The sequence below is a fragment of the Camellia sinensis genome, chromosome 12 (genome assembly GCF_055761805.1).
Source record: "Camellia sinensis isolate YWXY chromosome 12, ASM5576180v1, whole genome shotgun sequence".
NCBI lineage: Eukaryota > Viridiplantae > Streptophyta > Magnoliopsida > Ericales > Theaceae > Camellia > Camellia sinensis.
The window spans coordinates 10,157,422-10,173,274 of NC_138972.1; the positions used below are offsets into that span (position 1 = coordinate 10,157,422).

The window sequence follows — 15,853 nt, forward strand, 5'->3', positions numbered from 1 at the left end:
TGTATTGCATGCACTGGGCTCGGCGCATCATACTAACTGCATTGTATTTTCCATTCCAAAGTTGAATACATGCTATCTGTTGCATTTCATATGTCATCATAGAATAGCCGAGCTTATTTCTAATAGCATTTTGCATGCGTTGCATTAGCCATCTTAACATGAGCTAGGATCATACATTTGATTACTAACTAGCTTTTGTTTTGGCTCAGAGCACTAGGTAAGCTTTTATGTTTTAGCATCCTTGCATGTGTGTGAGTGACTGCCATGATAGCATGCTTACCATGAGACTATTTGCTTATGTAATATAACTGCCTGAATGCCTGTGGGTAAAGGTTGGGTTATCTAAACTGGAGCAATGCGTTGAATACAAGTTTTAAGCCCACTTGAGAGTGGCAAATCACCTTATTTTTCTAAGCCCACTTGAGGGTGGCAAAAATCCGCATTTTAGCCTACTTGCAAGTAACAAACCGTTTTTCAAAATGAATATGCAATGCTTTGTTCTAACTCAGGCGACCTAGTCTACACTTGTATGCTGTGCGCATCACATAGGCCTCGTTTGGGAAGTGGCTATTTTAGTAGGCTATTTTAATTTTTGGCTATTTTAAGTAGGCTAAAATTTGTGTTTGGGAAGATGATTGAATTTTTTTGTGGTTGGATGTGATGTTTGTGAGAGAAAAAGTGAAATGATTATGGGTTTGATGTGATAGTCTTATTAGCTATTTTAGCCTATTTTGTCTTTTTGTGATTTTTAGCCTAAATTTGGCTATTTTTTTCTTCCCAAACACCCCCATAGTAAATCTAGGCTAATAACCGGTATAAGAACACATAACGTTTTCAAAACTAGATATTATGGTTAGTAGAAGCCGATCTTCGGATAGGGCGAGAGGGGGTGCTCATAGCTGACCTTCCCCAATCGTACCTAAGTTCCAAAGCCGAAACAACTTTGGTGATGACGGACACGTGGCCTTAGGCAAACGAGTCAGGGTTTCCTAAATTCTCCCAAAATAAAATATTTAGATGGCGACGCTGTATCTGGCAAAGTAATCCATGTTTGGCACTTCTTTACAAAAATCTATTTTCCAAAACGATTTGCCAAATTTGGACTCTTTGGTTCAGATTAAGAACCGTGACAATTTGAGTCCGAACTGTAGTAAGCCCCAGAACGAACAAATCGGGATCATCCTCCCGGGGCGTTCTGGGACGTCTACAACCACCAACTCTGTATCCTCAAAAGTGCATCCATCTCTTTCTCTCCACAACCACCACATGATACAATCATCCATGCTTTTTTTGGTAAAATATCCCAACCTTAATGGGATGAGTTTGGGGATGGGTAGGTAGAATCTGATTAGGTTCAGGAGGGGGTGGGTGGGAAAAGGGCAACTTCAACTCAAGCATATAAATTCTCATAAATATATTTATATTTTAGAGCAAATTACAAATACACCTCTTAAAATTTGCTTAAAATATGGATTATCCCTTGTAGTTTGAAAAATTACAAATACCTTCTTGTCAGAATTTTTTATTTAACAGAATTAACTAAAAAAATAAAAATTTTGACTACTCTTCTATAGAATAATAAAATTACATGAATTATTAATTGAAATAAATTTCTAACATCATTAAAAACTGTTAATTCATTTGATGATTTATTAACAAAAAAGCCTATTTGTTATGAAATTAAAAACTTCAAGAGGTGGAATGTAATTTTCAGAATTCATATTTTAAATTAACCTCAAGGGGTGTATTTGTAATTTACCCTATATTTTAATATATATCTACGGGAGCTTCTATTTGCACCCTAAAATGTAGGTCGAGGACCACATTACTTTGAGCACCCCAATAATAAATTTGAAATTTTATTTATTTGTTTGGACACTCTAAATAATACCTATCCTAATCTCAAAAGCTCTTAAACCCTATACAAATCTACTTTGTACACCCTATTACCAATAAACAGAGGAACAAAAACCACATTTGGAGTCTCTGGAATTCCAAGCGACGAAAAGGGATTCTGAGTTCAACCGAGACGAAGAGGGTCTCTCTCTGCTCCTCTATGCAATCCGTCTATCAAAGCAAACTACCACTCCTACATCTACCAACAGTAGGACTGTGCAAAATATCGCCCAATCCGTTAAAATCGCACCGATCTGCATCGATCCACATTATCCGCTAACCGCGGTTTAAACTTTAAAATTTATAATCCGCCTTCGAAACCGCTCTGCTCCGCTATAGTTGATACATATATATTTTTTAACCTATAATAAAATATCAAGGTAAAAATGAGTGTAAAAGATATTTAATATGTGAAATTTATTACAAATTAGTAGTTATATATATGAAAAATATTATGTAAAATTAGTTTGTGTCATATATATGAAAAATATTATGCAAATTAGTATTATATATTATGCAAAAACTTGATAATTGGCTAAAATATTCTTCAATCTGCCAATCCATCCAAAACCACTCAAACCGCAATTTACCAATCTATCAATCTGCCAATCCGCCATTCGGTTTATAATTTTACTCTCAAGCTGCCCGAACCGCAACGCACACACCCCTAACCAGCGGCTACCTGGTCCCAGTTGTTTCAAATGGATACTCAGTGCGGAACAAAATATATTTGTCCACATACTTAATTCCAAACATATGAAGTTTATTCGGATACTCAAGCCCAAACCACAGAAAATTGATTCCGATTGTTTCATATGGATACACAGTGCCGAACAAAATATATTTATCCGGATACTTAATTCCAAACACGTGAAGTTTATTCCGGCCAGTTGTTTCATATGGATACTCAGTGCCGAACAAAATATTTTGTCCGAATACTTAATTCCAAACATGTGAAGTTTGTTCGGATGCTCAGCGTCAAATCAATTCGGAAAACTAACCTACAAAAAATGATGAACAACAATTAAAAATTTAATTTCTCTATAGAAAATTGCTTGGAAACGTCTTATTTATTGTCTATTATTGATTTCAATATGAAATAGAATACAAGAATGATGGATTAAAGTAAATAGGGTTGGGTATGAAGATGCAAAGTGATGAAAGTAGGAAAAGAATAGAGAAAATGAATATTGGGGCTGATGATGAATGGGGTTTTCAAAACACTTTTATTTACACTTTTTCCAAAGTCAAGTACTTTTTGGTCATTTTAAATAGGGACTTAATAGAAATAAAAAAATATATCATTAAATTGGGGTGCCTAATCTACTTTTTGGGATGCAAATAGAAGCTCCCATATATCCACAAGAAGTAGGAACACTTCTATGAAAGAAGTGTCGTGTCAGACACTGACACTCTGCTAACACTCCTAATTTATTGTTTCCTCTTCTTTCTCATATAAGCAATGACAATGATTGGTATGTATATACCCTGTCTTCTTTAGGTTATCAATAGAAGGAATAGTCATCTATTGTTTCCTCTTTCTAACGTAAGCAGCACAACACTAATAAAGTGATTAGTGAGCCTATATCCTTTCTTCTTTAGTTTATCAATAGTAAGAAAAGAGTAACGCAATCATCCATACAAAGAATGCCACCTTTGTTGGCGCTCCCAACTCCCAAATCACTTCAAAAGGAAATAAGATCCTCACCCTACCAAATGTTCGAGAATATTAGGACTTTACCATGAAAATCCCATTCCCATGATTCCACCAATCTTACTCCTATGAACAGTAATTCTGTATAGAAGCTCAAAGAAATAACTTATAGCCTCCGATTACTAGTCCTAAAGCAATCTAATGAGAGATATTCCCAAACCATTCCTGAGTCTCATGTAATTTGCTATCAAAGTTTCCTAGTTCACAACAACACTATGACAATCCAAAGGTAACTATGACCATCACCACAAAGCTCACGTGCTTGACAAAGTCAGACCATCCTCTATCGTCACCCTTCTCCACAGATTGTCTTTCTATTCTCCGAATATCCAAAGTCATTTACCCAACAAGGCTAGATTAAAAAGGCAAAAATGATGAAAGCCCCCTATACACAAAGTAGGCAAGCAAGCTAGGGAACCCTGAATAAGAGTGATTATAATCTCTTATATAGATATTGCCTTTTCCATCCAGCTAGCTTGATGCAGAGTATAAAATGCTCAAGGAAGAGTAAATTTAAAGAAGCGATGATATTTGAAAATTAGAATGATTTCAAAAAAAAATCGATATATAATCATGTCTCTAGTATTATTAGTCTTATTTTATGACTAGTTTTAATTTACTAGGATTTTAAGGTAGCGGTATTTTGGTAATTTTCATATTTGCTAACATGGGTTGTAGGGGTTGGCCTGTGGGTCAAGTTACTGAATTGAATTTTATTCTTATTTTCTTATTTGATTTTAAATTGGTTTCGGAAGTAAAAGAATTTTTAGTAGTTCACTTCTCTTGTTATAGTTGGAATAGGAAGTCTTTAAAGTCTATATGAAGTCATGTAATTCTTCTAATTCAATAGATTTGATATTTAAGAAAATTTTCAAAACTTTTGAAGCTTCTTCACGGATTGTGTGATGCAATCAAATGCTAGGTGTAATGCCTAAAAGATTCTAAGAGTGATTCCACAACCTATCTTCTTCTTCTCCTTCTTTCCCTCTTGTATTTTCTGCACTTTAACAGCCCCTAAACAGTGCCAAATCTCATCTTTTCATGCATAAACTCTTAAACATATATTATCCTAAACAAGCCCTACTTGTCCCCTATACTTTTATTGCAATTTCAGCCATCTATTCAATTAAAATCAACTCTTAATTTTCAAGAAACAATAACTTAACAATGATGTTGATATTTCATAATCATATATACCTTTACAAGTAACAGTGACCCAATAATAACGAACTTGTAGAACCATTAGGTTTAACTAACCTCATCCATGTAATATTAAAATATATTTATTTCAATAAAATAGCAATAGATGAATTCATATTGGAAATTACTTTAACCTTAAACATTTTTAGAATATACATTCTGTTGTTTTTTTTTAAGGGAAAAAAAAAAACAGAGAGAAAAAAATGTTTAAAACATGTTGGGCCTGACTGAATCTGATTTGATCCTATTAAAAACTCCCTCATCTAAAAGAAAAAAAAAAAAAATCATGTATATATAGTGGTTATTTCGCACCAAATCCTATTAGAAGTTGTATTATGTCATTTTAACTAAAAAAATGAAGAAAAAAATTGAAATATGTCAAACATGATAGCTTCAAGAATTGCATGAATTGTAAAAAGTGAATCGAATCGTAAATCGATTGTGAATTGCGCGATTCACTAGAGACTCACTTCCAAAATAGATTCACCCATAGATTCGTATCGATTTTGTAAAAATTGTAAATCGAATCGTGAATCGTAAGATCCTGATAGCAAAGTTCTGGATCATTGGCTTCTCAATTACGAGGTAGTTAGGGAGCTTTGGGATTTGTTGTTAGAACATTTTTGGGGTTCTGAGTTATCCCTGCTTGATTAAGAGAGTTGTTGGAAAGTTGGGAATGCTGCAAATGGAGGAAAACAAAGAGAGCTTGATTGAAAGCTTCTCCCTGCATTTTGTGGTTTTATGAAAAGAAAGAAATGGGTGCATTTTTTATGATAACAGTGTTAGCAACTTTTATGTTCAAGATTTGTCTTTTGCATAGTTTTCCTTCTTGGTGTAAAAGATTTTTTGTCAATCCTCGTCTACTGTAGATTTCGTCAGGAGCTCAACTTGGCATCAAGCCTTCTTTGATACTCTTGAATACAGGTTGCGTACCCTTTGCCCTTTTGTTTTTTTCTAATACATATTTACTTATCAAAAAAGATGTAACAAAGATTAATTAAAAGACAAAAAGTGACTAGAATGGATATGCTAGGATGACTAGTGATTACCAGCTTGACTGTTTTTCGACATAAACCCAGTAAATGAAGGCAATCCAAAATGAAGTATATAGCCGTGGTCTTCAATGCTCTTCACATATGCAGTGATAACCTGTAAATCATACACAATTAGAAAAAGAAAAGAAAAAATCATACCAGAACATAAGCATGAGAGATAAACAAAAGATATGGTTAAGAGTAGAGTGTTCAACTCAAACACAATTTCGCAAGAAACAGACTCCACATCAAACCAAAAAGAGCGCCTTACCTAGCCTCTTTTGTCATATAGGCAAATAAGGGAATAAAATTTTTATTTTACAACTTCAAAGCTAGATAATAAAGAGCTAAAAGAGCACATAATAATTAATAATGTAGCAATAATAATTGAGTCTTATTTTTTCATGGGTAATTGAAACGGGAGGATTTAATTTGAGTATTGGCATACCTCTGCTATAGAGGTCTAGGCAGTGTTTTTAAAGGCTCAAGGCGCACCAAGTCGCTAAAGGTCTCTTAGGACCTAGGCTTAAGACGCAAGGAGCAAGGCGCAAGGCGCAAGGTGAGGTGCGGGCTTTATTGGAGCAAGGAGCAAGGTGAGGTGCGGGCTTTCTTGAAGCAAGGCACGCAGTCTTAGTAAAAAATAAATAAATTAACATAGACTAATGACTCATACTTGTACTAAGACAAATTATTAAGAAAATAAAAAAATAAAAAATAAATAAAAGAAGAAAAAGAAGAAGAAAGTAACCAAGGCAAATTATCGAATAATTCTCAAACCATAGAATAAAAAAAGAAGACATGTGCTTGCTTATACAAACAGTTGTTATTCTCGTTTTTGCATTATTCCATGTAACAGAGAAGCAAAAAAAAAAAAGACAGGAAAAAAAACCCAACCCAGCAATAGACAGAAAAGAAGAGAAAGAACCCTGCCCAGCAAAGAAGCAGGGTCTAAAAGAGAGTCGAAGAAGCTAGAAAAAGAAAAAAACATAGAGCAAAGAAGAGGAAGAGGAAGAAGAAAAAGAAGAAGAAGAAGAAGAAGAAGAGAGAGAAAGAGGGAGAGAGAAAGTCGAAGTTGAAAAAGAAAAAAACAGAGAGCAACAAAGTAGAAGGGGAAGGAGGAGGAGGAGAAAAAATAAGTCACCTAGCAACCAGCGAAGAAAAAGAACAAGGGAAAGAAAAAAAAAAAAAGTCGAATCGAATTGAATCGAATCACCTAACAACAACTAACGAAGAAGAAGAAGAAGAACTAACCTCAAGATTTCGAAGTCCTCAATTGAAGTCAAAGTCGAAGTCAAAAGAAACGAGCCCAGAGGAAGAGACGACACAGATTTCTTCAATAGATTAGGGATTTAAGCTGTTGACTGATTTGAGTTGAGTTATATTGTATGAGTTGTAATCCTATGGGTTGGAGCCTTTTGAACACAGATCAGAGCCGTTAGATCAGCATCAGAAACAAAAACAAAAACAAAAACAAAAAAAGCCCTCTTAGGCTCGCACCTTGTGCCTTTCAGCGCCTGGCCAAAGCGCGCAACTCATTCAACGTGCCTCGCCTTGGATTCCTTCAAGACACTAGTTGCGCCCTACGTCTAAGTGCGCCTTTCACAACACTAGGACTAGGGTTACCACAATTCTCACTAGTCATCATCATTCCTAAGTGGGGGAACCACAATGCTGTTAGGCACATCCTTCATGTGAGCTCACCTATTATGTGATGCAAGATTCTTCCCTAATTGTTTAATCCAGCACCTGGGGATTTTGACGACATGTATTCCTCTGTTACAACCTTAAGTTGAGTCCAAGGACAAGGCCTTGTTACTTAGTCCAAAAGGTAGCCCCCTCTGGGAGTGCTCCCTTAGTTGTACAGTCAAGCTCTTCCACACTAACCACTCTGTGCTTGGCCAATATGATAATCTTAGTGGTCTGATCCAGTTACAGATGCTCGACCATTGCCTATCTTGGCCCAAATAGTGGCTGGACCAACTCTAACATTCTCGACGCACAACCCTAATTCCAATATACGGTATCTAGCCCTAGCCCTAGCCCTAGCCCAAAGCTCGGCTCGATCCAAGGGTGCTAGACTAGGTTTGGCCCATCTCGTGTACTTGGCCTATGCCCTTATCTAACCACATATGCAAGCTAGTTGGGCTTGACCCATGTGACGAGTTCGGCCCAATCTAGGCCTTGCCTTGGTCATATTAACCACCTTCATTTGCCCCTTAGCTTTCACTTGTACTTAGCAGTGTTTTAAAAGGCTCTAGGCGCACCGAGGCGACAAGATCTCCTATTGCCTAAGCATAAGGCACGAGGCAAGGCGCGCGCCTCACCAAAGCGAAGCGCAAGTAGTAGAAGAAAAGCAAAATTATAAAATAGACAAACTTTTCAACATAACTAATATATACAGAATTTCAAAAATCATAATCACTTCCAATAATCTTTAAACATAACATTCAATAATCTAAAAACTAGAAATATAATATCCAATGAAAGATATAAAGCATAACATTCAATCTTTTATCAGTTTTCGCTCTTTTGACCACGTTTTGTCATTTTATATTGAAGAGTTTTGAATCCCTGTGGGTATTCCCACAAAAAAAGCACTTAATCAACAATTGGAGTAGAAAAATCGGGTATGAGCTCACGTCTTGCGCCTCAAAAAAAAGCCCAAACCTCGCGCCTCAAAAAAAAAGCCCTTACCTCAGCACCTAAGTTGCACCTTGCATATTGCGCCTCGCCTTGACCTGTTAGAAGCGCAAGGTTGCTCCTCATTGCAACTCGCGCGCCTTTTAAAACACCGGTACTTAGTGAAGTAGAAGCTAACTTCAGGGGCAATCTCCTTGTGATATTAAGTGTCTACCTCCTTAGCTCAATCATCCCCCTGGTCAGACACAAATATCCGTTTGTGTACTGCTTGTGCACACGTGGCGCTTTTCAATTGGCGAAGCCAACCTATCCTTAACCGCTTGATTTGCTCAATGTGACACGATCCGTTGTATTTTTTCATCTTCCCCAACAAGTAATGATAGTAATAAACAACACCCTTTGGTTTCCCAATACACTTGGATGTCCCTTCTAGTTCAAAAGCTATGAGTACTACATCTTCCTTCCAAGAAGGTCTTCCCCTTCCTAATGATCTAGAGTGCTCTCTCGCAGATTCTATTCACTCCAATTCCGTCATTCCCCTCCAACGAGCCTGTTCCAGCCCCAACTTTGAGCCCATCTGTTGTAAGTCGTCCTTCCTCACTAGCTTTGATTCCTAGTCCCACTTAGTTCCTTTGATTTCCAATACTGTTCTGGTTTCTCCCGATGTCCGCCATTGATTCTAGTGACTATTGCCATGATTTCCCCGCCATTTATTATTTCCATGCTTTGTGAGGTTTCAACGCCATGGACAAGTTTCGGACTAAGGTGGATACTCCCGCTGCTATGGTGCGATTCCATCACGAGTACAGTGTTGCCAATGACATCACATTATCGTTGGCAAAGATGGATGCTAAACAGATGGGGACCAAATCAATAGTCGTCTTCCCCATAGCATCCATTGTTGAAGGCGGCCTTAGATTCTTGTTAGACTCTTCGTTGCATCAGCTTTTCCATCAAGTCATGCTTACCTCGATGCAAGTGTCTATTAATGTCATTAGGATAGTCTGTGGAATCTCAACCCTTAATCACAAGCTCAGACTTAACCTTGAAATCTGGGACATCTTTCATTGCAATGGTTTATTCCACAGCAAGGATTATAGCACATATTACTTGTGTGCTTGGTCGGCCGAGTTACATATTGCTTGTGTGTCTAGTTGGCCGAGTTGCACCTAGTTACCAAGCTCTTTGATAAAAGACAAGCACAATGATGACTTCCTTCAAGTTAGGAGAAATAGGGAGTTTTCAGCCGATACTAAGGACCAAACAGAGAGGCTACCACAAGTCGATAGCCATCCAAGTCTTGGACTGACCTCTCCTTTAATCTCAAATTCTTGATTATTTTGCCTAAGTCACTCGTTTGGTTCCCCTTTCAGGTCCTAGTTGACACAAGAGGCAGCCGACCACGGAGAACGTAGAAGCAATCAAGGCCACATTTCAATACAAAAAACGTTCAGCTCCAGAGTTGCTCGGTTACATACAAATCTACAGGTTTACTATCACAAAGAAAGTTAAAGTACTGATTATCTTCAAGAGTCTCCTGAGCATAAAGACAAGCATCAACTCGATTAGACTACAAGTGCCTCTTCTTTTGTTCCAACCCGTTCTTCGAGCCAAACTCCCAATAGCACTGTCTAGGGAGATAACCATACCGAAGCAAAGAGTGATGCTTGACTTGGAGACCAAAGTGCTCAACTCCACATCTACACAAGGAACAGCTCTCTTGCCTTTCCTTAGACTAGGGAGTATGAGAGGCTTGTTTAGAAATTTGTCTGTGGGAGAAGAACATTTATTTTATCTGAGGTTGAACTGAACAAGTCCCCCCCCTCCCCAAACCGAGAGGTCCTGGAAGAGGCATAAGGAGACTAGCAAAGAACTAGTTGATGCCATATTGAAGAGCAAGGAACGAAAGAGTTGCCCGAGCTGTGGGAACAGCCTTTGATGCATACTGGCCAACTGATCAATACCACTAACTCCGTTGTAAATTCGCGCGAGATGGCTTTCGATCTGTCGAAGATCTTCTTCTTCCACTTGACATGGCCAACCACAACATTCCTTCAAGAAACCACATAATGAAGGGAATAGCCCAAATGCTAACCGTGGAAATGTGTTTTTGTACATATTTAAGTCTTTCCTCTCCCTTGTTAACAACTAATTGACTGTCTTCTTCAATGTGTACAAAGGATGCATATCATTGATGATTTGACTACTTTAGAGGATTCCAAGAGGACCCCCAAGGTGGCTGAGCAAGAGGCATCTTGGCCTAAGACTTCTATTGCGTCAGATGAGAAGGCAAAGCTAGAAGCTGTGGAGATAAGCAAGAAATTAGAGGAGAGGGCAGCCAAGCTAGAGGGTGTGGTGGCAATCAAACTCTAGGTGCGATGTCAAAGGCTTGTAAAAGTGATTCCAATAACCAGATTTATTTAAAGCACTTTAACCCTCAAACATCTCACATCACAAGTGCAACCCTATAAAGAACTGCAAAATAAACATGTATTCCTATTTTTTGGATATTGTTCACAAGGTAGGAACAAGCCCAAACCAATCCCCAAAACTCGTATTTTTCAATCTCAAAACCCAACCCTTTGTTTCACTTTTAAAACCCTAAAATCCTCGTATCTTTTCACTCATCTAGCCTTTTAAAACTAACTGAAAGAGTCACATGCACTTTTTTTGTTGCTATACATTTGAGAACAAGAGTCACTCCTCTTAGTAGAGTGCAATTTGCACTGATTCTACATCACAAAAAAGCAAGGACATATGCCTAAGTGGGTACAAGATATAGGTGGTTTGCCTTTGTCTATCCTAACACCCCATTAATAGTGGGACCTCAACTACTAGGACCACCAAATCACCAATACACAGATTTCAGATGTTTACAAAGCACATCACATGCCTTTGTCTTGGTATAGAGTCATCTCCTTTTGAAGATCTATCTCTTTCGCTTTCTAAGTCAAGCAAAAGCGCAAGTCCCTCGAGGGAGAGTGGAGCGAGCATCTTAATCAACCTTTAATTCTAGCCACCAAGTCACATGACCTGAGAGGTATTGCATAGGGTCATAGGGTCACACTCAACTGCCCTGTAATCGTGGAACAAACTCTACCAGAGAGGTCCCTAGGCTAGTGTAAGAGCATTGGATGCCATTGGGGGAAAAGGGGGGACACAGCATAGGTGAAACACACTATAGTAAAGAATCACTCCACCACCAAACAAAAGGCATCAAGCATGGCATCGAGAGCAAGAGAGGCGACGCGCAAGAGAGGAGCATATTGAGCACGTTTACATAAGCATATTAGAAGTACCTTACTAATTGTCTGTAAGCCCTAGGCTTAAGGTTAAGACATCGTTAGTCTTAAGTGACATGTCTCGACTCACAAAATATCAAATTTCAATTTCTCATCACAAAATATTTTATTAAACCTTTTCCTTTCACTAGTAACATTTATCATTATTAAAATTAATATTCATTTGTTATAGGATTGTGGTCAAAAAAAGTTGAATGAAAACAGGAAGGAACCAAAAATAAGAAGAAAGTATCATATTAGTATCAGAGTCATTTTCTTGCTAAAAGAAAAATTAAATCATCAATGAAACATTTGAAAAATGCATACCATTCCTTCTCGAATAACATCCAAGGTTAAGGTCTTATGCAACAAAGCAAGACGCAAAGAAAGCCAGATCTTTCGTTTCCCCTTCTCTTTCTTATCGTCACCCAATTGCAGTACAATGCAAGAAACCAGTTGCCCAACATGATAAATGCTAGAAAGAAAATTAGTCTCCACATCCTGATATAATAGAAAATAAAACCTTCTTAGACTGAAATTATGAAAACAAACAATTTTAAGCACACATAAATGTAAGGAAGGAGGGGGAAAATCTAAATGAGAAAAATTAGTTCAAAAGCAGTAGAATAATAATGGCACAAAGACAAAAAATAAATGTCAAGGGAAGAACTATTTGGATATTCTTTATAGAAGAAGCAAGTCACCACCTTCACTTTATTATCTGAAATAGGATCAAATGCTTCACTTGCACGAACTAATCCACGCAAGCCCCCTGGAAGACTAATTACGATATCTTTCTCATTTACTTCAGCAATGACTCCCCAAAGCTTCATTCCAGGAGAAATATTCTAGGAATGCACAAAGAAAGCATAACTTTAAATTAGACAGCAAATTAATGTGGAAAAAAAATATATCCAATATTAAGATGCTAAATTATTAACAGATGGCATCTATGAAGTTAACTTCAAAGTGTAGATAAGCTAGAAATACAAAAGTAGCAGTACCAATAATTACAAGAATTTTTTAAAACAATATTAGGCTTTTATTGAAATTTCATGCAATTTTTATTAAAATCTTCAAAATAAAGTCTACACACATTGTACTATTCTCAGGTTGCCCAGTCTCAATAGAGACAAATAAAGAAAAAAAATACACACAAAAAAAAAAATAATAAGAAGTATAATAGATAACATTCACGTATGGAACGAGAGAAGGGAAAATGAAATAGTATGACAGGACAAGGTCTATACAGTCAATCATAACATTATGATCAGGGTTGGAGAAAGTATGATCAGGAAGAAAACAAGTAGGGTTGGAGAAAGTATGATTAGGAAGAAAACAAGTGGGCATAGCAAAAGTAGTCACAAGACTCACAGCTGACACGTTTAGCAGACCTTAGACACTCAAGTTGATCCAACAACTTCCATCAAGGTAGTCCATTAACTTCACATGAAATCAGGGGCAAGTTAAAGGAAGAAATACAAAATCTAACCACCTGGCTCAGATTTGTAAATTTTATTTTCCCATTTTAGCTCAAGTAGAACTTTAATTTTAGAAATTAAGCTCTCCTTGTATTCAGTATTTTATGGTCATGGTTCATTCACCCTTTAATATATATTAATTAAAATTTTACATGGATTGAGTTTGATCAAGTCATACGGATGTACATGTCTATGTATATAGCATTCCCCTCTTCTTCTTTTTTTCTTTTTTTGGGTCAATTGATAGAGAGAATTTTTCAATATGAAGTGAATTACATCAGGGGCAAACATAGTCCAACAACTATAGAATAGAAGCCCCACAACTAATCTAGTGAAGAGCCCCTATAATAGGAAAGAAACAAGTAGCCTAACCAACCAACCTACAAACATACCCCATATTGGGGAAGAAGAGAACAATATTACGAAAGAGCGGGAAGAAATTATCAGTCCTTGCTCAATGCAAGGATTGACCCCCTAACCTCCCAAATAGGAATGTACCAGGGTAACCAACTAAGTTAACCCACCCTTGTTATTTGTACCTTTTTCAAGGAATGTAAGCACCTTAAATTCATAGATCAAACTGAGAATGAAGCTGAAACATTGTCAGTTCAGTATTGTGAAGGCAAGATTGCAGATGTATAGGACCTCAGATTTCAGTTTTTCGGCCTGTCAAACAACTAAACAAAAATTCACCAAGTCTGGAAATACAGTAACTTAATTTAGTTTAATGAAATAGCACTATTAGCACCTAGGTACGGCTGTTACCAACCATCTTATTACTTCCATCACCCAGTGAATTCCCTATTCAGCTTTGTAGTTATGCAATTTTATCAGCTAACTCTAATCAAACTTGTAAATTGTTTGAGTCATTACTCAACAATCTTGTTTCTTTTCATGCATTTCCTCTTTTATTCCCCCACTTACTCTCCATTTTTTCGTTTGTTTGTTTTCTTGCGAAACCACATTGTTGTTTCAGCATATAACTCGAGTATCCAGTTCCTAAACTAGGAAAATCAGACATTTAGAACAGATGTCGCAGCAACAATACAAAAGAAAACTTGAATGAATTATACATCAAAACCCTATTATAATAATGATTCAAGGATGGGTCAACAATAGCATAGCATCCGAGAGAACCAACCATAGTGCACACTAATGATAGAATAATCTATCTCCGTACATATAATGACTTAAAACACAAACAATCAATTATCTAACAAATATTTACCTTCAAGGTGATCTTATTGGCAAACCTAGGTAGTTTTCCAGAAATGCCATCACCAAAAAGAGAACCCAAATCATCCTCTTCTGCTGAATGATTTCGCTTTTGTAGCCTTTTATTCTTATTCTTATAATAATTATTATTCAACTCCCTCTCTCCTGATTCAAACTCCATATCAACATCATCGCAATCAACTTCATCGACTTCTTTCCCAAGTGAACTTCTTCCACCTAATAATAACAACACATACAAAACAACAAACAAATTTAAAACCATACATACATACATACATACATACATACATGCAATATATATATATATATATACACGAACCACCTCTGGCAGTGGCTCTGGGGAAGTCAGGGACATCGTCTTGGAGTTGCATAGCCAATACTTGTGTTTCGTCTGTTTTACTTGTGGGCTTGAATGATTTCTTAGATGGCTTCTGGAATTTCTGCTCAGATTTCTTGTTTGAAAGTTTCTTGGAAGGTCGTGCCATTTTTACCTGAAATTTTTTCTAAGCAACCAAACACGTTCTAGGGTTTTGAGACAAGTGATCGTTTAAACCCTAAACCCTAGACCAATAAAGAGCATGAGCTGCGGGGGGGCTTTAGAAGGGTTTTAGACAAAACTGCTGATGATAATGTTTATATATATATATATATCAAATAAATACAATTGTTAATTACACTTTTTATCCTTCTAATTTGATTTAAATTTTATTTTAATATCTATTATTTTAATTTAATCAATTTAATTCTTATAGTTGCCTTATTTGATTAGATGAATTATAATATAATATTTGAATTATTGATTCATGAAACTCACATTTTATTATTTTGTTACAAATTTTATTATTCAGTTTAGATTCCAATAACTATCTAACAAAATTGATGAATTTTTTAATCTTACAATTAATAGCACAAAACATATATATAATTGGTTATAGACCAATTTTTCCTTACTTGATTATTGACCAAATATTGCCTAAACCTTGTTACTTAGAGTAGTGTTTGGGCCGTTACCTTTGTTTTTTATAAAATTTACATTTTTGAAAACTATTTGATAAGATCTATCAAAAAAAATATCTCAATTGAATATAAAATTATTTTTTTTAAAAAAAAATACACTTTTTGAATGAAAATGTATAACTTTCAAAATTTCACATTTTTAAAATTTCATATAGTTTCTAAATTGAAAATTTTTAAATTTAAATTTCTAATAATGTGAAATTTCACATATTTGAAATGCAACAAATAAAAAATAAATAAATAAGCTTTACCCTTGTTTTAAATAAAAATAATGTGATTTTTTTTTTAAAGTGCGAATATTCACACTTTCAATGAACAATAAATACTTTCTACAAGTTTTTAGTGGCCTTGTGA

General features: G+C 36.1%; 1 protein-coding gene across 13 annotated transcripts in view; it reads right to left on the minus strand.

Annotated features, from left to right (window-relative positions):
• The window catches only part of LOC114261578 (rRNA biogenesis protein RRP5), a 97,461-nt gene extending 82,365 nt beyond the window's left edge, over positions 1 to 15,096 (minus strand). For 3 of the 13 annotated variants that reach the window (XM_082898111.1, XM_082898108.1, XM_082898107.1), the window contains exons 1-5: positions 14,802 to 15,093; positions 14,475 to 14,698; positions 12,473 to 12,613; positions 12,093 to 12,266; positions 5,860 to 5,959 (exon numbers count right to left, since the gene is read on the minus strand). In XM_082898111.1, coding sequence (XP_082754237.1) covers positions 5,860 to 5,959; positions 12,093 to 12,266; positions 12,473 to 12,613; positions 14,475 to 14,698; positions 14,802 to 14,967 — 805 coding nt within the window. In that variant the 5' untranslated portion in view covers positions 14,968 to 15,093. Of the gene's footprint in view, positions 1 to 5,859; positions 5,960 to 12,092; positions 12,267 to 12,472; positions 12,614 to 14,474; positions 14,699 to 14,801 lie in introns of all 13 variants that reach the window. The other 10 variants (XM_082898106.1, XM_082898103.1, XM_082898113.1 and 7 more) reach the window with 7 other exon arrangements.
• Positions 15,097 to 15,853: the final 757 nt, after the last annotated feature.